This window comes from Neopelma chrysocephalum, unplaced genomic scaffold (genome assembly GCF_003984885.1).
Source record: "Neopelma chrysocephalum unplaced genomic scaffold, ASM398488v2 Primary Assembly neopelma1_95854, whole genome shotgun sequence".
NCBI classification, from domain to species: Eukaryota; Metazoa; Chordata; class Aves; order Passeriformes; family Pipridae; genus Neopelma; species Neopelma chrysocephalum.
Window position 1 is genome coordinate 86,453 of NW_020924509.1, and position 23,843 is coordinate 110,295.

The following is a 23,843-nucleotide window of genomic DNA, read 5'->3' on the forward strand; positions in this document are numbered from 1 at the left end:
TTAAATGTTCAGAAGACCAGTCAGTTTTAAAAGGCAGTGTAGTCTACTTGAATTTGTCTTCCCTATGACTAGCACTCCCAGGAAAAGAAAGAAGATGTTTTAACAATCATAATTTGGATTGGAATGACACCCTTCTCAAATCAATACCACAGGAAACTATTATGGAACTGTTAACGCAATACTAACTGCAAACATGTTGCTAATATTATGAATAATTTAACTGGGAAAAAAAGATAAGTTTTAAATTAGTGCTATGCTTTTTCAGATACGTCATACGAGCAAAGCACCAAGAATGTAACACATATCATTTCACTGTTAAAACATAGCAAATACCATAATTCTTACCATATTGTAATCGCGACTCACTTCTGCCATATCCATACTGGTGTTAAGTATATCCATAACCTGAAATGAGACAGAATTCCAGCCTATTATTGCTCTCCTGGTTTTTTTTCAATTAAAAAAGAAAAAATAAAGAAACCAGGCACAGGGTTCATGAAAACACAGAAACTTTCAGTTATTCCAAACGGAAAAAACGTGATTTGGGAATCTGAACAGATTACATGTCTTTTTCAAAACTAATCATCATTATATGTAGCTGTTCCAAATCCTGAAATATTTCACATCAATTTCTTAAATCCATAGACAGCCGTTTCTCCTAATGTACAGTATGCTTCCTTTTCTTTTATGTTTTCCTTAGCTTCCATCTCATTCCTTTCCAATAACTGAATAAAGGCAGCATTAAGCAGTACATTTCTATTGAGAAATGTCAATAAAAAAGATGCTCAAGTAAAGCAAAAGCAGTACAAAGTAAATAAGAGAATAAATGAGAGAATGGGGAGCATTCAGTATCAAAATTTGATATCAGCATACCATGTTGAAGTCTGCTAGTTGACCTTGAAATTCCTTGATTTCACCAGCTAGTGCCTCTGCCCTAAATACAAAACAAAAAGTCAAACTTAAGGTGGGAAGATTTGTATATGTAAAAATAAAAAAATGAAAAAAATAATTATTTAATGGTTCCTTGAAGCCTGTCCAATATTCAAGAATAGTCTTGTGACTGAAAAAGTCAGCACTGCATTAGCTGCAATACATCTTACCTTTTTTCATATGACAAATAGACAGATTTCTCTTGCTTATACATTTCTACTTCTTCCTGCAGCTTGTTAATTTCTGTTGTGAGTTCATTTGTTTTGCTTCTAAAAAAAACCCACAAAAAAATCATTAACATTTGGATGTACGACTAAAACACAGCTAGAACAGAAAATAAATTTTACTATAGGAGATTTACAATCAGTATCTCACTGTACTGCACTGTTTCTAATCAGCATTTCAAAGAAGAGTTAAATAAGTGAGGAAAAAAGCAAAGTGGTTGTATCAGATAAAGTCATAAGCAGTTGCTATAAAACTTTGATGTCAAATAAAATATTTTAATCAGCTTTTTGTTGCTGCTGGTGAAACTGGCGTGAATTATTCTCAAATGGACAGAAAACAGGATAACTTCACAGAATGTGGATATCATTCATATTTAAAATCACATCTTTTAGGACTGGTTATTCAAACTTGCATTATGATCAACTGAAAAAGTTGATCAACTGTTGATGCAACAGTTTCCACCAGGTCTTGCCATTGTCATAGTTAGCTCAACGTATAATCCAAGCAATGTATGCTAAAAAGTGTTTTGTTTGCAACGCTACATACAAATGGAGCTATTGGACCTATCAAACACTACAGGTGGGAGCTCAAAGTCACTGACCCTCCTCTTACTAATGCTGTGGGAGCGCATTTAACTTAGCAAGCCTAACAACAAACCATTAAAGGAATCTACTTGGACATAAGCATGAAGTTCCTTTCTTCCTACAAACTACATGCAAAATAACCTTATCTGTTACAGCAGGACTCCTGTAACAGTTCAGTATAAGTGAACACCACCTGTCCCATGCTATTGTTAAGCTTAAACTCTGGGTCTGAAAGAGAATAGGGCACTAAATCTGCTGTAGTTTGAATGTATCGTAAACACCTACCTCAGCACCCCAAGGTAATATGTTTTATCCATTATCTGTCTCTGAGGACCTGATAAAGGAGAGCAATATGTTATCTTGTTAGAAAAAAACTGATTTTGACGAACTGTAAATTATGAAAACAATTTGAAAAATTCATTGGCAGAAAACTGTTATATTTTAGTGTTCTTAAACAGGTATCTCATTAAAAAAAACAAGGCAATTTTAGACCGTTCTGAAGATAAACATTACTATTACAATATAACAGAATATTTTAATTATTCTGCAGTGATGATGAAGATGCAATTGATTTTTTTCTATTCTTTTGAACGATTCTTAAACACAGCTCAGGTACAGAAAAGCCTTTGTCTTCTCTGACTGCCAACAACAATGACAATAAAAGGCATGCTTAAACCTTCATTTTCTTTCTCATACTCCTCGTAATCACAGCTATTCACTCTGGAATTTATACAGCAATAAAAAGTTTTCCTTTAAACACCTAAATATTCCTTTAAAACACCTGCAGATATTTCAACAGCTATTTTCTATACAAAATACCTTTCATTGCAGTTTTTATTCCACTTAATCCTTGTTGAGTCACTGGACGGTCTGCAACTTTAATCTGAGATGATAAAACTCCTCCAGCAGTCAAAGAACCACCACGAGAACCAGGTCTTGCCGTACTAGGAGGCATCTATAAAAAAAAAGCCAAACGACAAACCTCCCAAGCCTGAATTATGAATTTATTACCTTATGCAATTGCCAAAGCAATCAAAAACATCAGTCAGCCTCTATACTCATTCTATAAGAATCTTTTAGCATTTACATCTCTTCAGGAAAACAAAGCTTTGGTCAAATGTCTGCTGTAGAAGGGTAAGAGATTACCTTTGAGCAGCTGTTCATTGTTCCATCTGTCTGCAGCATTAATGCTATTAAGGTCTCCCACGTGAACTTTTGATGCGGGACCTCCTTAACCCCTTTCAGTCAAAAGTAGAAACCAACACTTTCGACAAAATTGAAATCTAAAAGTTCTTAATCAAAAAGCTAAAAAAACCCCCCATGACTGCAGTCATGGTACTGGGGAAAAAAAAAAAAAGAAGCAGCAAAAAAAAAGGATAAAAATCTAAATATATCGAAGTTAATAATAAATGTTTTTAACATACCGCTGTTCCTATTCTGGCTGCTGATGGAGTCCGTGATGAAGAGGCAGGCCTTGAGGTCAGCCCTATTCCTGCTCTCGAGGAAGAACGAGCTATTGGAGGTCTGTGACTGCTGGACATTTTTGTTTGTTTTTCAACTTCTCTCTGGAAAGAAGAGAAATAGTCCTTTGATTTGCACGGGGTCCTTAATGCTATCGGAGACCAACTCTTTATAGCTTAACTCTTTCCCTTATTAAAATAAGTTTAGGGGGTTATTTTATTTTTATTTGGTTTTTTTGGACTCTGCAGAGCACTTCCTGACCGGTCGGTACAAGGCAGCGACAGAGCTCAGGAGAGACCACGTAAGGTCCGTGGGCAAAGTAAGGCACCAGCCCCTTTCCAGTGCTCAATCAGCTCTCGGCTTATTCGTGTGGCTTTTATTGCTTCAGTACCTGCCCACAGAACGCAGGTTTTTCACGAAACAAACTGGAAGCGAGCCGCTGTTGCAAATAACCACTTGGGTTATCTGGAGACGGTTGGCAAACCACCGCCAGTCACCAAGGCGACCGCGCTACCCCCGAGGGATTAAATACGTTATATCCGCTATACAATCCCGATTTCTATCACCCCGACAGCTTCCGCCTGCTGCCCCGCGGAGCCGCTCCCGCCCGGCCAGCCCCGGCCCCTCACCGCGCCGCGGTATCGCGGCAACGGCGCGCACTGCTATCGCGAGGGGTGCAAATCCCGCTCCGCCCGCGGCAGTCCGCGAGGACTACAACTCCCAGGAGGCATCGCGAGAGAGGCGCGCCGGCGCTGCTGTGTGACGCGGTGCCTGCCGGGACATGGAGTCCCAGGGAGCCCAAGAGGCGCGCCCTGTGACAGCATTTCCGGCGCGGGTTCCGGCGCGCGGCCGTGCTGTGTCAGGCGGGCGCTGCCGCCATGGCGGGCGAGGGAGGCGCGTTCCGGCTGCGCTGCTCCCTCCTGGGGCATGGCCAGGACGTGCGGGGCCTCACCCGCGGCCTCTTCCCGCAGGGCGGCTTCGTGTCCGTCTCGCGGGACCGGACGGCGCGGCTCTGGGCCCCGGACGGGTGAGTGCGGGGCCGCGGCGCTGGGCGGGCCCGCTCCGGACGGCGCCCCGCGGGGAGGAGGGCGCGGAGGTGGCGCCGCCGGGGAGCCGCCCGAGCCCCGCCGGGGTGGTCTCCGCGGCCGTGACCCCCCCAGGGGCTGGCGGCTGAACCGGCGGGGCCGGGGGAGACGGCGGGCGGAGGGAACCTGTTCTGGAGGCGCCCGTGGGTGGCATTCTTGCTTGCATGGATGAGAAGGGGTTGGAAGGAAGATCACCTGGTCCTATCCTCCCTGTCATGCGCAGGGACACCTTTCACTAGACCACGTTGCTCAAAGCCCCATCCAGCCTGGCCTTGAACATTTCCAGGGATGGGGCATCCACAACTTGCGTGACCACCCCGTTCCAGTGCCTCACCACCCTGAGAGTAAAGAATTCTTTCTGTATCTCTAACCTAAATTTCCCCTCTTTCAATCTGTACCTATTACTCCTTTTTCTGTCACTACAGTTCCTGATGAACAGTCCCTCTCTGGCTTCCCTGTAGGCCCCTTCAGACACTGGAAGGTTGCTGTCAAGTCTCCACACAGCCTTCTCTTCTCTAGACTGAACAGCACCAACTTTTGCATGCCTGCTGTGAGGGAGGTTTTATGTGTTTAAGCAGTTAGCAGTAGGTCAATGTTCCAGCTTGCTTTGCGTATGATAACAATGCCAATAAATCTGGGCATCTTTTTCCGGGTGGTGTTAATAATGGTGTTTCCACCTCATGGTATTCAATGCCAAAGTATTCCTGCTAAGTTTTGCCAGTGAGGTGGTATGCTTTGAGTGTTTTAAAAAAACCCATCTTTTCTTGTCCTTGCTGAGCAAACTTCTTTGAACATAATGTGAAATATGAACAAAAAACTGCACAGAAAGTTTAAATACACAAGGGCATTGAAAAATGAAAAACACATTAAGTTTTTTGATATTCATGTTGCACAGGGTTGTCTGCTACTGAATTTGTTGTGTTGAATTCACAAAGTGAATTTTGCAGGATATCACTGTGACCAGAAGCAGCACTGCTAAGCAATGTGCTTTGCAGAGAGTGGAGATGCAGGCTATTGCTGGAAGAGACAGGATGTACCTCCTCTTCTGACTGTAGTTTCAAATTGTGAACTGCATTCTGAAGCTGCTAGGCAGCTTCACTGCCTTCCAGTAAAAGAGATGATTGGCAAATTTCCTGAAAGCTTACATGTGTCATTATACTGAGCTCTGCAACCGAGGTGAAGGAAGACTAATCTCATTAAGTGTGTCTTGTTAAATCTCTCATCACAAAGGAAAGAAGTTGTTAAATTGCACAGAAATTTGCAGCAGAAAAGGAAGTCTAATTCTACCCCATAATTTTTGAGGACTCTGTGAGGAAGACATGAGTAACTTATGTGGAGTTATAGTGTTGGTAATGATTATCTTTCTCTGCCCTGAAGACTTGGGGATTACAGTAGCCAGGGTTCAGTGGGTAAGCACACTGCTGTATACTGGTTTTATTGTTTAGGTTTGCTAGGAAGATGTGTTGCTTTCACTTGTTCACTGTACCTTCAGCAGATATTTTAGAATTTAAAAGAATGTAATGATTTCCTTACATATATCAAGCTTTCCAAGCATTAGACTTTGAAGGATGACAGTGTGATATGTTTTTTGAGGGTGGGGAAACAATCACAGAAGAGAAAAAAGATTAAACAAACCAAAACAAGCACACAACACCACAACCTGTATGTTTATTCTATGGGAATAAGTAGCTTCTTCCAGTTAGTCTATAACTATTGTTTCACTCAGGGTGAAGAAGTGAGGGTGCTGCTTAAATCAGTTATGATCTATTTAACTATTAAACCTCTACAGTGCTCCTCATGAAGAGCCAGTTAATAGATTTGGCAAGCAGTAGACTTTCTTCATTTGTGTGCTCTGTTACTGTAGCTTGTATTGGGATACATATATGAGTCTTAAGACAGCGAAAGATTTAGTAAAGGCAAACTGTTACTGTTTCTGATCACATTTGGCATAATGTTTGCCAGTGAGCAAGGAAAACGAAAACTTAAGTCTTTTCAAGCCTACCACTACTGAAAAAGAAGTGTAGAGCTTTAAGTATTGGCTACTGGGTAGGAATGCTGGGATATAATATTTCTCTTAGGTTTTTCATTCCTTCTAGGCCATCCATAGTATTTATTTAGCACAATGCAAGCATAGTTATTAATTCAAGAGTTGTATTTACTTAAATAAAGGATTGTTTCTGTCATGACTCTGAACTGATTGTCTTGTATGTTCAGTCTTAACAGGGGTTTTACTGAAATGCACTGTATGAGTGGCCACTCAAATTTTGTATCTTGTGTGTGCATCATACCTCCAAGTGACCTCTATCCTCGTGGACTGATTGCAACTGGTGGCAATGATCATAATATTTGCATTTTTACAGTTGACAGCACAGCTCCTCTTTACGTCCTTAAGGGTCATAAAAACACAGGTATGTAGTAATCTTATTTTGGAGGTTTTTTACATGAAAGTTAACATGATTTATTAGAGAGGAAATTAAGTTGAATTTATAAAATTCAATTTTGATTTATTTGGTACATAATGTAGCAAACAGTTATGGCCTCTTCAAACAGGATTTTATAATTTTAATTCATGCAATGACCATTCATTGCAAGGACTTCCAAGTTTATCTTGATGAATGTTTGTACTTTTACTGCATATGTGAACTCATGGCAATGTACAGAATGATTACCCTTTTGCCAAGGGCTGCATTTTTAAGAAGCAGTTGTTTCTTCATGTATTAAGCTTAATTTTTATGTCAAAGCTGATAGAAGCAGAGAAAGTCAGCTTCCTAAATAAACTTTCTCTGCCCATTTTACTATTTAGATAGGGATGTAATATTAATTGGTGCTTTAAATATGTAGTTTTATACTGGGTTACTGGAGCATTTGCAGATGATCTTTTTACTGAATCTTTAAATGTTACCACAGCTTCTTGGTGGTAGTAGTTTGCCTTCCAAGCAAACTACTTTTTTTTTTTTTTTTTACAAAATCTTGTTTCTTGAGGACACAAATTAACACCTGTTGCTGAAAACTTGGTTTTCTCTGACACCTTAAAACTTAAACCTTTGCATTAATTCTATATCTTGACTAGTTATCTAACCTGTTTGTCATCATATTCTGATCTGAGGAGAAGAGGTCTGATACTAAAAGAAATTTAAAAATATGAATGGCAAAAATATTTCAGATTTTGTAACCTAAAGTTGAGAGATTTTGAAGCAACTTCTTTCTAGGTTGCAGTGCAACTATAGTTCCCCAGACTCCTCAACACTAAATATGCTATTGATACCAAGTAAATCTCCTTAAGTAAATCTCTTTAAATTGCTGGCATGAGATTTGTGGCAATGCAGGACACTTGTCAGTTCTGACTTGAATGTTCGTTCCAGTTTGCAGCCTTTCATCGGGGAAATTTGGCACATTATTAAGTGGATCATGGGATACAACAGCCAAGGTGTGGTTGAATGACAGATGTATGATGACATTACAGGTATGAAGTTCCTCTACATGAATATAAAATGAGTACTCTGAATTTGATTCTGACAGTCTGACAAGTCTAACAATGTCGAGTTTTTTGCAGGGTCACACAGCTGCAATATGGGCAGTGAAAATACTTCCTGAACAGGGATTAATGTTGACTGGTTCAGCTGACAAAACTATAAAACTGTGGAAGGCAGGCAGATGTGAAAGAACATTCACTGGTAAATGTTGCTGTAGTTGATAATTTCATTAGGGTAATGTATTCTTTTAAAAAGAGAAAAAAACAAAACATTAAAACCTTACAAAACCATGGATAAATTGAACAATACTTGGGCAGGATTTTTAAAGTCTCTGAAGTTGTATGCTCAGAAGTCACATGGTTTTTAAAAGAATAAGATTTTTACGAGAATTGTGAGCAATTTTTTTTTTAACTCCTCCCATAATGAAGATTTGTTGCCTGGATTTAGATGTGAGCTAAATAGAAATGGTGTACTGCTGCTAACAGAGAGAAAAACTGCATTAAATTTTTCCTTTCTTTTATAAAGGACATGAAGATTGTGTGAGAGGTTTAGCTATTCTCAGTGAAACAGAATTCCTTTCCTGTGCTAATGATGCTAGTGTTCGAAGATGGCAGATATCTGGAGAATGTCTGCAGGTGTACTATGGACACACAAATTACATATACAGCATCTCTGTTTTCCCTCGATGTAAAGGTAGGGTTACTTTTGTGACTATTACCCAACGTGAAATGCAGTGACAGGGTGGGTGTTCTGTTGTTGAAGAACTCAGGTAGTGTTTAATTTACTTCTTACATCTAGAGTAAATAGATTTTAAGAAGTGCTGTGATTGACTCCAAATCACACCTGTGTCAGAGTTGCTCTGGTAGTATGTGGGATAAAAGGTCCTGGGTTAGGGCTAAATGAAGCCTGAAGTGAAACTTGGGTGAAGCAATAGGCAAGACTGTTGTCTAAGTTGCCACCTGTGTTTCAGCACTCTTGCAGAGGAGTAAAACAGTAATGTGTGGCTTGCCAGTTTGACATAATGTAAATTTACATAATTCCACAATGTGCATTATAAATAGTTTAGGTTAAGAATTTTATGTATGAGGCTAAATTACATTTGTTTTCAGAATTAGAGGTTTAGAACTAACTGTTGCAAACAGTTGCAGAAGAAATTCCAAGTCAGTGACCTTTGTGTGGTGTATGGGACACTTGTGCATTTGTTCAGCAGGTAAAGTGCATGTATATAAGTGGATGCGTATATTGTAAACTTCCTATGCCTTAGAATTCCTTATTGAGGAGTTGTAGACTTTTGAGAGTGCTTTATGCATGTATTTTTAAAAAGCAGGCTTACCATCCAAAACTCAATTTAAAACAAATGTGAAACTGTGCAAATTAAGTGCAAGATGAAACAGTGATGATTACAAAATCGTTTAACTCTTGAAAGGAGGAAGAGATCTTTGTTTGTTTTGGGCATAATTGCATTCCCTGCCTTGGTGTGTAGTTTGCAATTTATGCACTTGACAAGACAAATTAGAAGTGGCTTTCCTGTTGCTCTCTTCTTGCAATTGAGAGAAGTGTTAAATTGTAGAAAGGTTCTTTTACTGTTCTAATTTTTAGATACCCAGTTGCAGAATGGCATCTAGTATCACAGGATGCTAAAAATATACTTTAAAAGTTTTTATATTTTTTTGTTTTCAGATTTTGTGACTACTGGAGAGGATAGATCTCTTAGAATCTGGAAACAAGGGGAATGTGCTCAAACAATCAGACTCCCAGCTCAGTCTGTGTGGTGCTGCTGTGTGTTGGACAATGGTGACATCGTAGTTGGTGCAAGGTACCCAGATTTTATTCTCAATATATTTGTAGATCCAAATCTGCAAGTCCTTGATGAAATTGAAAACATCACTTTGAGTGTCAATTTCATTTCTGTTTAAAAATGCAGCCATCAAAATGTGTGTGTATGTGTTAAATTTAAACATGTGTTATACTTCATCCAAAATGTAATATTTTTTATGTGACTCAGAGAGGTAGAGTGAATTCTTTGGAGATGTGGTAAACCATGAATGGACAGAGAATAAACGTATAAATACTGTGTTAAGAATATTTTTGATAAGCATATCATATCTTGATTTTAAAATTATATTGAAGACAGGGTTAGCTGCTTGATTCCTTCTCTGGGTGGTTTTAGCATGACAGTGAATTCCTTCCATAAGAATAATTGAGAGGAGTAATTAAAAGTAGTGATGGTTTCTTTTGATGTAGAAGTCGCCAATTTATGTAATGATCGTGATATTTAAAATCCTATTTCTGATTGAATGTTTTCTTTCCATTCAGTGATGGAATTATAAGAGTGTTTACAGAGTCTTTGGAACGTACAGCAAGTGCTGAGGAGATTCAAGCTTTTGAAAATGAGCTTTCCCAGGCATCCATTGACCCTAAAACTGGGGATTTAGGAGATATTAATGCTGATGACCTTCCTGGAAGAGAACATCTTAAGGATCCTGGTAAGTTAGTGTACTTCTGTGATTTTAGAGATGCCTCCAAGTCTTGGTTCTGAGGTATTGAAACTTTTAATAGTTTCCAAAATTAAGGCTTTAATCACTTTCAGTAGGGTTGCTGAAGGAAACAGCTTAATTTTGCTCTACTAATTCTACTGATTCTTTTGGATGCAAGACTCTAGGGGTTTTCTTTGTTTGTTTGTTTGTTGGGGTTTTTTTGGTAGACTAGAATGGTAAAAAAATATTTCTTTTATGGGATAATTTAGAAAAAGATGGAATTCAGGATGCTGCAATGTATTCAAGATATTTTGGATCTGTTCTGCCAGCTGTACCAACAGTATATGAGTCAGGTATTTTGCAAAGGGACTACTGAATGTGGAATTTTTTTTTCCTAAAATAAGCATTACGTGCAAATTTTCTGCTTTAGCTTTTGGCTTGAAAGATAGTTTTCATTAACTCAGTTCACACTTTCTAGGTACTCAGGAGATTCATGAGAATGCAGTAGAAGCAGTAGTAAACATTACTCTAAAATAGACAAATACTTTTTCCGAAGGTGAAGTAACCAGTGATTTCAACCCTTGGCTCTGATAAGCAAGTGGAAATCTTACAACCATGTGGAACTTTGCATCTAGTTAAGACCAGGGGAGAGTATCACCTTTCTTGGTTGTCATCTCACTGAGGAAATGATAAACTTTTGAAATACTTGACCTAAGTAAGGATTGGTTTTGCAAGTTAGTCTGGCGACAGATACCATTACCATAACTGTAAATGCTGTTGTCAAGATACCTGCTATTCTTGCTGTGATGTGTAGTTTTGTGCTGGTTTTGGCTGGGAGAAATTATCTCCAATAGGAGCTAGTACGGGGCCGTTTTTTGGATTTGTGCTGGAAATGGTGTAGATAACACAGGGATGTTTTCATTCCTGCTGAGCAGGGCTTACGCAGGGCCAAGGCCTTTGCTGCTCCTCACCCCACCCCACCAGCAAGGGAGTGCACAAGGAGCCTGGAGGGGTCACAGCCAGGACAGCTGACCCCAGATGACCCAAGAGAGATCCCATACCACATGGCATCATGCTCAGGATATAGACTAGGGGGAAGAAGGAAGGGGGGGATTTTGGTGATAGCATTTTTCTTCCCAAGTAACTGTTAATCATGATGGAGCCCTGCTTCCCTGGAGACAGCTGAACACCTGCCTGCCCATGGGAAGTGGTGAATGAATTCCTTGTTTTGCCTTGCTTGTGCACGTCGCTTTTGCTTTACCTATTAAACTGTATCTCAACCCACATATTTTCACTTCTACTCTTCCAATTCTCTTCTGATCCCAGTCAAGAGGGGAGTGAGTGAGGGGCTGAGTGGTGCTTAGTTGCCGTCTGGGGTTAAACCATGACATGCATCTACTTAGTTTCAGTGCTGTGACTTTACATGTTGTTGAACTATTTTTTTCATTTTTAATGCTAAGCACTATTCAAAGACTTTCCTAAAATAAATTGTGTTCTTGAAATTGTTCAAACTCTTGTACTCTGTCTACAGGAACAAGAGATGGACAGACACGGCTTATTAAAGATAATGGTAAAGTAGAAGCATATCAATGGAGTGTTAGTGAAGGAAGATGGATAAAGATTGGTGATGTTGTTGGTTCTTCCGGAGCCACACAACAAACATCTGGAAAAGTTTTATTTGAAGGAAAGGTATATGCAGACTTAAGTTGTATTCCTTCCTAAGTAAAATACTGAATTTCCCATTAAAATCTATTCCGGTCTTTGTTCAGATAAAATATAATGTAGAAAATAGGTATTTGTTTCTACTTTCTTGTCATCCTTGATCTCAGAGGTAGAAGTATAAGTACTACTTGCTTCATTACTTCTGAAACACATTTTGTAAAATGAGTAAGCCAACGAAGACAAATTATTTTGGAGAAACTAGTAGTAGAGGAATGATCAAGTTCTATTGTATTTATTGTTAATAACTTCAGAAGTTAATTTCCTTTCCAAAGGAAGTGAACCATACAACTTAAAATGCAAGGCTTACCTAAAATATTAGGTACTGGGCTTTCTGTACCCCTCCTCTGTAGTAACCAAAGAACTTAAAGATAGCTGGAAAATGTTTCCTTTACTGAAATATACACAGAAAAGTCTGTCAGGGGCAGAAAAAATGCCTCAGAGATACAAATTTTCTCACTCACATGTTTTGAAAGTTAGAATCTTAGAAAGTTGTAGTTTTTTAGTATTAGAAGTGTGCTTTTAAGACTGAAGTTTTTTGAGGCATCTGACTTCCCTGTAGCTTTTCAGGCAGCCAGAGCTGTCCATGAGAGTTATGTGGTACATCTGTTATTTTGTAACATATCTACACAAACGTTATCATGATATGTTGTTTTACTCCAGTCTTCTTGAGACTGAGAAGTCTGGAAACTACAGGTTTAAGTTTTTTGTGATTTTTGGCTGAGACAGAGTTCATATTCTTCTTAGCATCTGGTACAGTGCTGTGTGTTTTGGATTTAGCGTAGCAACATTCTTGATAACACACTGATGTTCTGGCTCGTGCTAAGTAGTGTTTACCAGAGTCAGCAAATGTTTACTTGCAATCTCTGTAGAGAGTATTATTGATACATTCTGCAGTATCACTGCTATTGAAACATCACAGTGTTACAGTTTTTAGGCTTATCCCTCGGCAGTTATTAGTCTACATTTGATACATCTTTTTGTAAAGAATGCTGTCAAACTTGTAATTTGCTTTTTTTTTTATTCCTCTTAAAGGAGTATGACTATGTTTTCACTATTGATGTAAATGAAAATGGGCCTTCCTACAAACTGCCGTATAACATCACTGATGATCCTTGGCTGAGTGCATACAACTTCCTGCAAAAGAATGATCTAAATCCTATGTTTCTGGATCAGGTGGCGAAGTTTATTATGGACAACACTAAGGGGCAAACACTGTTAAGTTCAAGTGCTCAATTTTCAGATCCATTTACAGGTAAAAATTTTAAACTTAAATGATGACATCAGTCACTCCTCCCAGTTTTGTGTCTTCAGCAAACTCGCTGAGAGTGTACTCTGATCTTCCAGATTATTAATGAGGGTGTGGAAAAGGAGTGGACGCAGTACTGACCCCAGGGTAGTGGCTGGCTTCCAACTAGATGTTTTGCCACTGATCACCACCCTCTGGGCCTGATTGTTCAGTCAGTTTTAAATCACCTCACTGTCAGAGAATCAGAGAATCGTTAAGGTTGGAAAAGACTTCTAAGAATATTGAGTCCAACCATTAACTTAGCACTTGTGTTCACCACTACAGCATATCCCCAAGTGCCATATCCACATGTTTCTTGGATGCTTTCAGGTTGATTATTCTACCACTTTCCTGAACAGCCTATTCTGGTGCCTGACAACCCTTGCAGTAGAAAACTTTTACTTATATCTAATCTAAACCTCCTCTGGTGCAACTTGAGGCCATTTCCTCTCATCCTATCACTTGTTACCTGGAAAAACAGACCAACCCCCACCTTTCTACAACCTCCTTTCAGTAGCTGTAGAGAGCAATGTGGTCCACCCTGAGCCTCCTTGTCTGCGGGCTAAACACCCTGAGCTCTCTAAGTCACTCCTCACAGGACATGCGCTCCAGACCCTTCACCAGCTTCATTACCTTTCTTTGGACTCGCTCCAGTCTGGCCTTTGATTTGGCTATGTCCAAGTATATAGCATGTATGCCCCAGAAAACAAACTTCTGACTCAATTAGCATGGAAGAATTTGTTTGCATCAGGGGATTGGATCAGATTTCCTATAATGCCACAATAAACAAGACATATATGATGTTTGGCTTTATTTTTGAACTACTTCTGGCTGAAAAGAACTGACATTTGAATAACATCAAGCTGTGTTTAATAGTCACTGGTTTTCTTGCTGTCTCACTAGGTGCTGGACGTTATGTTCCAGGCTCTTCATCTGGATCGAATACAATACCTGGGGCAGATCCATTTACAGGTAATGTAAAATTCATAATTTGTCTGGTTAGCATGTAAGATGCCTGTTTTAATCGTGTTCAGTTGCATTCCATGTTCAGCTCTAGATGGCCATTTCTTGCAGCTCTCTGGGGCAGTAGTGTGGGACTGCCTGGTAAGGTGGGCTCTGCCACTGTCAAAGCATATGGAGATCTGTTCAGTAGCAGAGAGCCCTCTGCTGTCTGTTCTGCCTCATGTCACTCTGCTCTCTACAGCAGAAGGGTAAGGACATAAACCTTTTGTTTTGCAAAAATCCATATGCAAGGACAACACAGAAATGGATATGTTCATAAAGATAGTTCTCTATTTTCATTGTCATTCACTTTTTCTTATTACATGATTTTTATAAGTACTATGCACCCTAGATCCTTACTGGGATAGCTATTGTAAAAAGCTATTGATAGCTTTTTACAAACAAACTTTGCTTGTTTGCAAAGGCATCTCCAATTGCAGCCGTGCTTTTTCAGACTTACCCCATCTGCGATAAGTAGCTCTTGCTCCTTGAAGGTCCTGTAGTCAATAAATGCCAAAGCTCTGCCAGCAAAACCAGCCATGCACTGAGCTGCTGACCTACGTGATGAATCCGTTTCTATTCAAGCAATTTTGCTTTGTTGAGAGCATCAAAGAAGTACCACCTGGGCCCTTCACTCTTGCTCCCAGGGCGCTCTAATCGCCCTTGATACTATCCAGGACTTCCTTGGCAATACCATTGACGGCTGTGTGGAAGAGTGTAGCAGGGTAACAGTCTTGGTAATGTCTCTCTGGCATCCTGGATCCAAGCCTATCCCAAGATATCTGGAGACATACTCCTGTGTCAGTAGTGGGTGCCTCCATACCCTGCAGGAGGATACTCTGCCTCCTGTCACTGTCACTTGCCTTTCTCCTGGGGAAACACCTGCTGGGTGTTTTTCCTAACCAGTGCCAGGGCACTGCCTGTTCTGCAGTTGCAGATCTACAGGTAGAGCTGAAGCCTTCATGCTGTTGCCAAAACCCACAGCCTTCAGCCTTCCCCATCTTGGCAGTCTTTCTCTGTTCTTACTCTACTTTGTTGTCCAGCGATCTCTTCTCCCGTGCTTTGTGTGGCTCTGTCTGTGGTCTCTGCAGGTGGAGGTCTCCCCTGAGGCCTCAGTGCCACAAAGGAGAGTCCACCTCCCACAGGAGAGGCCACTTCGGGCCCCATGCACATAGAGAGCAGGTCTGAGCAGTGCCCTCCTGCTGGAGCTTGTCGTGGATAAGTACCTGCCGTGCTGAGGGCCTTTGCTCCTCTGGGTGCCAGAGACCATGTCAGTGTCTTCCATTTGTGTCTCACTTAGCTAGTGAATACTATCATCACCAACATCCTCACACACAGGCATAGATTTAATCCTTAAAGAAGTGTTGAAGATTTTTTTTATAATTCCTTTAGTGCAAAATAATCCCTTTAATAGTGATTTTTGAAAACTAGTAACTAAATACAGGTATACATTACCTCTGTACCAGTGGTGGTGTTTAAAAAACTTAACATCTTTGTTTAGGTGCTGGTCGCTATGTTCCTGGTTCAGCATCAAATGCAGGAGCTCCAGTGGGTGGAGTTGATCCATATACAGGTAAGAGATGATGTCTGCCAATGAAAAACATTCCTGATCTTTTGTTTTGTTTCTTCTTCTGACGTGAATTCTGCATTGATGCAAATTTATACTTTATTAAAAATAATGAGCAGACTGAAGCTGCTTATTCTCTGGAAATTATTCAGAAAATATGGATAACAGAGCCTTGCTTTACATGCAGGAATTAGGTACATAAGCTCTTTATCAAAACATGGTCAAGGCCTAAATACTCCTTTTTGATTCTAACTTAACTGAATGCAGGTGCATCTGACTCAGTTTGTTCCCACACCCATTCCTATGAATGACTGTGTATTTAGTTCGCATAATTAAGAAATCACTGTTAATAATTTAAACTTGTAAGTTTTTACATGAGGAGAGGACAGTTTGTGAAGGTATTGCTTTAAGTTTTAAACCTTGAATTTAAAAATAATGTAAGGAAAGACAACTATTTGCATAAATGTTCATTTTTTTCACAGAAGGTTTTTTTCTGAGTGACATTCAGCAGTAGAGAATTACTTCTAGGATATTGTTCTCTGTTAGACACTTTGATGCGCTGTTGAATGCTCTGTATTGCCTTTCTGTAGGAATGGGTGCCTACCAGTCAGCTGCAGCTAAAGCTGAAAATATTTATTTTCCGAAGAAGGATGCTGTCACCTTTGACCAGGCCAATCCTACGCAGATACTGGGTCAGTGTTTTATTATCAAGGATGACTTTTTTTATTTGTTTGAAGTAACTTGACATTTGAGCTTTTAACAAACCTAAGTAATTTCCCATAGCTTTCCTAAGGTTTCTTGGTTTTGACCTTTTAAAATTGCATTCATCATTTTATTGGTGCATGTATTTGAAGGCTTAGAAGTATGAGTACTTCACAGGAACTTTTACCTAATACAGAATGCGCCTTCTTTCCTTTCCATTGCCTTGTATTTTTGTTTCCATAGAATCTCTACCTTTTTTGTCACCAGTTTGTTTCTGTATATTTCTATAAGCGTTTTGTAAAATTATTTGTCACATCATCATGGCACTCACAGTGTATCTGCCTTGAAGATATTAAAACTCAATTCTTTATCTCCCTTTTATACACAGACCTTGAAAACGTTTAGCTGTCTAGTTAGTCTGATGAGGAAACTTAGAAACAAGAGACTCTGGTTTTTAGAAAAAGTATATGTTCACCTTTATCCAGCATCTGAAGAGGGCAAGCTCCTGGCTTTACAGCCATGGAATCATAGAATGGTTTGGTTTGGAAGGGACCTTTAAGGATTATCTAGTTCAATCTCCCTGCCATGGGCAGGGACACCTTTGACTAGACCAGGTTACTCAAAGCTCCATTCAGCCTGATCTCTAGCACTTATAGGAATGGGACATTCACATTTTCTCTGGGCAAATTGTTCTGATGTCTCTTTCAGTTCAAAAGCATTAACCCTTGTCCTGTCACTACAGGCTGCGATGAAAGGTCTCCTCCTATCTCATAAGCCTCCGTTAAGAATTGAAAGGCTACAGCAGGGTCTCCCCAGAGCCTTCTCTTCTCTGGCTGAAGAACCCCAACTCTCAGCCTTTCCTCATAGTAGAGCTCTTCCATTCCTGTGATTGCTTTTTTTGTCCCTTCTCTGGACCCACTCCAAGAGATCCATGTCTTTCTTGTGCTGAGGACCCCATAGGTGGATGCAGCATTACAGGTGGGGTCTCACAGGCAGCAGAGTAGAGGGGCAGAATCATCACTGTTGCTGTGCTAGCCACGCTGCTTTTTATGCAGCCCAGGATGCAGTTGGCTTTCTGGGCTGTGAGCACATATTGCTGGGTTGTGTCCAACTTCTAATCAACCACTACCCCCAAGTCTTTCTTTCCACTGCTGCTCTCCATCCCTTTTTAGCCCAGTCTGTATTCATGTCTGGGATTACCCTGAAACAGGTACAGGACCTTGCATTTGGCCTTGTTGAACTTCATGAGGCTCACATGGGTCTACTACTCAAGCCTGTCAGATCTCTCTGGAGCCTTCTATCTTTGGTATTGCTCTTTTACATATTGTTCAAGTTTTATTTTCTGATTAAAAAAAAATGTCAGAATCTTCAGTTAGACTTATCCTGTTGCACTGAATTTTGCTGCACTCTGTTATTTGTTCAAGGAGGAGATAAGGGATTCACAAACTAGATACTTTTCCTGGAGGTTTTGGCTAGTAAATAGATTTAGCCTGGTCTTGGTTTTCCACAGATTTACAGTAAAATTTTGTTCAGAACTTCCTAAGAGGGAGAACAGCAAGACTGGCTGACATTCATGTTATAGCAAAGCAGAGACTTTCACTTATTCTTTAAAACATACTGCATCAGTTTATTTCTATCCTGTATTCTTGAAAGATAACGGTATTACTCACAGGCTTAGTGGGCTGTTTGGTTTTTTGAAGTTTAGAATCTGAAAACTAGGTTTACTATGTTTTCCCTGCAGTTTTGTAACAGTGCATGGTTAAATACACTTGGAAATATTATGGCTGGTGGCCTAGTGGTTAGCATGCAGGACTCTCACTGCTGCGACCCTGGGTTCGATTCCCCGGTCTCCCGGCTAGATGGAGGTCGTTAGCCCTGTGAGGCCATCCATCTATGAGAAGGTCACTCTAAACAAACCTACGTCCTGAGGACCTCACTGCCATTGTCCAAGCTCGCTTGGCCCCGGCAGATGAACCTTAGGATTAAAGGGCGGGCTCAGTTCAGCGCAGGCTGTGTCTCACCTAAAAAATCCATTGCGCAGGCTGGAAAGGTAAAAAGACCTTTCCCCAAATCTTCGTTCGCAAAGATGGGCCATTATTATTATTATTATTATTATTATTATTATTATTATTATTATTATTATTATTATGGCTGGACTGGGAGAGATTTAATAGATGAATGTTTGTATTATATTTTTTTTTTCACGAGGGCCCATGGTTGATTTTTTTGTTCATACTATGAAACAAAAGGGTGTAATGTTGTCTGTTTGTGTATTTATTGACATGGCCCTCATTATGTCTGGAAGAACCATGATTGGCAGGTCCTTAACGGTCGATCCATTACATTAAAATGGATTTTCCAATACTAGGATTTTTAAATCACAATGAAGTTTGAATACAGGAAATGCCATAAGCAAAATATGATCACAAAACTTAAATAAGAAAAAATACAAAACCTGTCATCACACTAAGGACATATGGTTTCTTAATTGTTTCTATGACCTAATAATAGAAAAGAGCAAAAAAGAAATCATATTTGTTATGAAAGCTCTAATGGTCTTGTGGTTATTTTCTGCATTTTTCTCTTTATGTAGGCGTTTTCTGAAATTTTCAACAAATTTTGAATCTTTATGTTGCACTGTTAGAGGGGATTTAGTAGTAGCAATCATTGTGGTAATTGAAAATTTAAATTAGAAAATTATGAAATTGGGAAAAGTGTTCAAAAATTCATCACCCCCCAAAAAACCCCAATTACAGTAGTTGTTACTTGTTTGTAAAGTCCTTTTGTAGTGTTTCATTCAAGATCTTGATTTGCGAAGTTCTCTTATCAGAAAGCCATGCCTCTTCTTTTGGTTTTACAGGCAAATTAAAGGAACTTAATGGCACAGCAGCTGAAGAACATAAGCTTACAGAAGATGACTTGATAATCCTAGAAAAGTTATTGTCTGCAACATGCAACACCTCTGCAGAAACACCTACAGCACAGCAACTTCAGACTTTATGGAGAGCAGTTAACTGGCCAGAAGGTAGACACTTGCAGTTAACTTCTTGTACTGTCATCTCATCAACACTTCACCATGAACAAAAAGTCTTGTTATGCTGTTTATTACACAGAGTCTGTCTCAAAGACTTGATAGCCCGGGTAGAAAACAGATGATAAACAGGTAGAAAACAGATGATAAACAGATGCTAACAACACTGATCAGCAGCAGAGGCAAAACTGATAGTTGGTTATCAGGTTTCATTGTTGGCACAGTAGTAAACATAAAGGAGAAACTTGATATAAACATCAGTCATGGTTATTTCATTAGCAGAGTCATCCTCAAAAGTGTTTGGAAATACGGTGAGGAAGTGTGAGCTTGGGATCATATGTTTTTACCAAATGAGAGATGAAATTATAAATTATGTAAAAAAAAATATAAAAAGTAGCTCTTATTTTAATGTGGTAGAAAGGAAGAAGTTACAGAAGCTCTAGGCTATGTGGTCAAAACTGCATTGGTGAAATGACGTTCTGAATGAATGCAAGTGGAGTTGATATAATTCCATGTAGTAATGTATCATCATCAGTGATAGATTGGAAAGGCTATTTTGGTTATTAAGGCACATTCTGGAAAGAAAGCATACATTGCATATACAAGTATCTAAAAATGTGGTTAAAATTAACTGCTTTCTTGAAGATGGAGTTCAAGATTAATTAGCTGGAAGGGCATTTTAGTATTAAAAATTTGTGGTCATTATATAACATCACTTTAATCAAAGTATGTTTTGCATAGCTGGGAGCTATGGTAATGGCTAATGTCATACTTTCCAGACTCTCTTTCTGTTGTACAAAGCATTAATTCTGAAGATTCTGCATATCTGAAGGAAAATCCTCAGTAAGTAGTTAGGCAGGTTCAGCTTTGATTATAAGCATGGGATAGCAGTAGTAGATCAAGGAGACAGATATGTTTAAAAATCAGACAAGGGGGGATACAACTGAACAAACTTTTAGTTCAGATTACTTAAAATCATTTCCAGCTGATCAGTTGAGGACCTGTTTTCTATTTTCTTTGCAAATTTTGTCTCAGAAATGAAGGTAATTAAAGTATTTTTTCTGTCTTTTTTTTCCCTGGAAGCAGTTTTGTAGTGATGCTGTCTATGTAGGGATGCTTAGTCAGAAGCTTTCAGAAACATTTGCCTTCAGTGTTATCAATTAAAGTTTTTGGAAAGATTTAAGATTTTCTGCAAAGCCCTGTATTTATCCTAAATGAAAGGTTATGGGTTTTTTTATGGTAAGTGTTAATAGAATGGATTTGTCAATATTTAACTTCATGAATTTCAAACAACTTGTGCTTTACCTGAGTCTCTGCATCAAACTGTTACTGTCTGTTCCCCAAGCTACAGGGCTGAGGGCTGTATCTGAAAGAAAACTCACTGGCACATTTGCACAAAATGCAATATTAATACTAAAATTCTGTTTTGTTTTGTTTCTTAGATATTGTCTTTCCAGCCCTAGACATTCTTAGATTGTCTGTCAGGCATCCCACTGTGAATGAAAACTTCTGCAGTGAAAAGGAGCATGTACAATTTATCGTCCTTCTCCTTAAATTTCTGAACCCTAAAGGAAAGCAAGCAAACCAGCTGTTGGCACTTAGAGCTCTTTGCAATTGTTTTGTCAGCCATGCAGGCGAGAAGCTCATGATGGAACAGAGGGATGAAATAATGACACAAGCAATAGAAACTAAATCGGGCAATAATAAGAACATCCACATTGCGCTGGCCACACTGACATTGAACTATGCTGTATGTTTACATAAAGTCAACAACGTTGAGGGAAAAGCTCAATGTTTATCAGTCATCAGCACAGTTATGGAAGTTGTTCAAGATCTTGAAGCCATTTTTAGACTGCTTGTGGCTCTTGGGACGCTTATCAGTGATGATACAAATGCTGTGCAATTAGCTAAGTCTCTTGGAGTTGACTCTCAAATAAAAAAGTATGCCTCTGTATCGGAACCAGCTAAAGTAAAAGAATGCTGTAGGTTTGTTCTTAATCTGCTATAATAACTTTTAGCACTTGGGAGGCACAGTGTATGCAGAAAAAAGACGCTTTTATTCATATTTTATGACAGATTATACTTGAGAAAATACTGGGGATTAATTACACTTGATTTGTTGCAAGATGCAGAGCAAATAAAAATTTTTTCACTGTTTGTCATTTGACTGCTTTTCTGAAGAGTATGATGCACAGGATCTTTTCAACAAGTCCTGACATTGCTCAGATCAAAATAGATCACCAAGATCAAACCATCACAGTACTTACAGGTCATCTAGATGGAAAGGTAGGAAATGCCTGTTACTTAGTGACTGTCAACTCTGACACCCACTCCAACCACATTTCTTTGTTTCAGCATGATGAGTCTGTTTCTTGACTTGCTTTTTGTCAGCAGAGAAGGGGTCCTGAGAACTCTTAAGTTCAATAGTGCATTTCACAAGCTTATTAGTTAACATTGGTTAATATTAACCCTTGTCAAATAGCCTGGTAAGGAATTTTTTCATCAGCTTTTCTCCACTTCCTTTTGAAAGCTAGCTGTTTGTGACTCTTACTGTTTTTTAACCCAGAACTAGGGGACTTTTAGAGGGGTAGAATCTCTGATTGCATATGGATGATGTGCTTCACTCACAAGTTTGTATCTTGCAGCTTGTAAAATAGCACGAACTTCTATGGAAGCTTTTACCTGACTTTTTAAATTTTAAGGACAGGAATATCCCACCAATTCATAGCAAGTGTCTTACTCCAGAAAGTATGCTGTAAAATACAAGATGATTAAAAGGAAGAAAAGCCATCTTGAAGAATGGGAGAAAAATTTAGGTGCAGAGAACACACTGAACAGCAGAAGCTTGAAGAGGCTTCCTAGATGTGGCCAGTACCCCTTGTCTGTCTGTGTTTAGGAGGCGTTTGGACAATGTCCTTAACTTTTGGTCAGGTGGTTGGACTAGATCATTACAGGTTCTTTACAACTGAAATATTCTAAACTGTATGTATATAAAGTCAAGTTTTATGAAATAGCTTTAACTTCATAACTGTGGTGACTGTGAAAAGGGAAAATAATATTTTACAGCTCATTCCAGCAGATCTAAGATGTTCAGCTCCAAAGGGGAATGTTATCTTCCACTACTCCTGCACTACATTTGGATTTAGAATTAAGATGAACTGAAGATGATCAATGTTCCAGTTACATTTTTCATTAGACTAATAGAATGGAAAACATGAAAAAAAAATGGGCAAGCTTTTCTGGCGCATGAGTTCTGGCACATACCTGCCTGCGCTGTCTGCCAGAGATGAATGTTTATGTGACCAAGAGCTCTGACTTTTTTTTTTCCTGTATCTACCTAACTGTCTGAATTACTACACTACTTCCACCAAATCTTCCTTCTCAGATTCTTAGCTGCACACTTGTACTGTGTCCACTGTTGATGGATTTCTAGATACATACCCTCACAAACAGTCTTGATCATGGTCTTAGTCACAGGTTTTCTCATTTAATCCATTGAAAGTTCATGTATTAGGCAGTCCAAGAGATTATTGGGGATTTACAGTGCTCAGTAGATGAACCTCTTCCTGGGAAAGCATCTAAGAAGCTACCATTAGGAAACATGTCTGTGAAATAATGTGCCTGTCTGTTGAATTTTGGTTGCCTACTATACAATTGTTCTTGAAACTTTAGCTTTTAAATGTTGTGCTCTATAACTGTGTTTGTACATGTGCTATTTTAAAAAAACTATACTTGTCTTAACATTTTGATTTTATTATTGTGGGATTGCTCTGTTACAGGTTATCTCTTCATGTGAAAATTGTCATGAATTTCCCAGACCAAAAATTAATGTTTATATTAATAAACATACTCTGGCAACTCCAAGAAATGGTATATTAAGAGATATTGCAAAATTTGATTAAATTTGCAGAGAAATGGTGAGGCACAGAAAAAAATCCTTCTTCTAGGGACTGCAGCAATGCATGTTAGGCAAGATAAACAACGCAGGCCAGGAATATTTGGAGAGAGACACCTGCTGCTAAATTGTTTGCTATTGCTTGTGTTTTAAATTACATTGTTTAAAACTCCAGTGTGGTTTATGTCAGCATGCATGTACCTAAACACACAAATACATGTAAGTGTACTACACAATCTGCTGCTGAGGTCACAAACAAGTAGAACACCTCAAGAATGTCACCAGGATGCATTTTCTGTTTCAGTGAAAGCATATTAAACCTATATGAGGAAACATGCCAGGCACAATGTCCATGGTGTACAATCTTTTGAGACCAGAGGACGTTGAAAACAAATACATCCCTA

The 23,843-nt window shown here is 39.1% G+C and overlaps 2 protein-coding genes across 6 annotated transcripts in view; one reads left to right on the top strand and one right to left on the bottom strand.

The window, feature by feature from the left end:
* Window positions 1-3,944, bottom strand: part of IFT74 (intraflagellar transport 74) — a 36,087-nt gene extending 32,143 nt beyond the window's left edge. For 2 of the 5 annotated variants that reach the window (XM_027708254.1, XM_027708256.1), the window contains exons 1-6: window positions 3,164-3,280; window positions 2,559-2,694; window positions 2,025-2,073; window positions 1,101-1,199; window positions 874-934; window positions 346-405 (exon numbers count right to left, since the gene is read on the bottom strand). In XM_027708254.1, the coding sequence (XP_027564055.1) occupies window positions 346-405; window positions 874-934; window positions 1,101-1,199; window positions 2,025-2,073; window positions 2,559-2,694; window positions 3,164-3,280 (522 nt within the window). The other 3 variants (XM_027708252.1, XM_027708251.1, XM_027708253.1) reach the window with 3 other exon arrangements.
* Window positions 3,945-4,041: 97 nt separating this feature from the next.
* PLAA (phospholipase A2 activating protein) lies at window positions 4,042-22,321 on the top strand. Its single transcript, XM_027708261.1, has 14 exons — window positions 4,042-4,227; window positions 6,500-6,693; window positions 7,648-7,748; window positions 7,839-7,959; window positions 8,284-8,451; window positions 9,439-9,574; window positions 10,075-10,244; window positions 11,767-11,924; window positions 12,990-13,209; window positions 14,146-14,214; window positions 15,746-15,817; window positions 16,402-16,503; window positions 19,374-19,538; window positions 20,987-22,321. Exons 1-14 carry the CDS (start codon window positions 4,079-4,081, stop codon window positions 21,550-21,552), a joined length of 2,391 nt encoding a protein of 796 aa, XP_027564062.1. The 5' UTR covers window positions 4,042-4,078; the 3' UTR covers window positions 21,553-22,321.
* The last annotated feature ends 1,522 nt before the right edge of the window (window positions 22,322-23,843 follow it).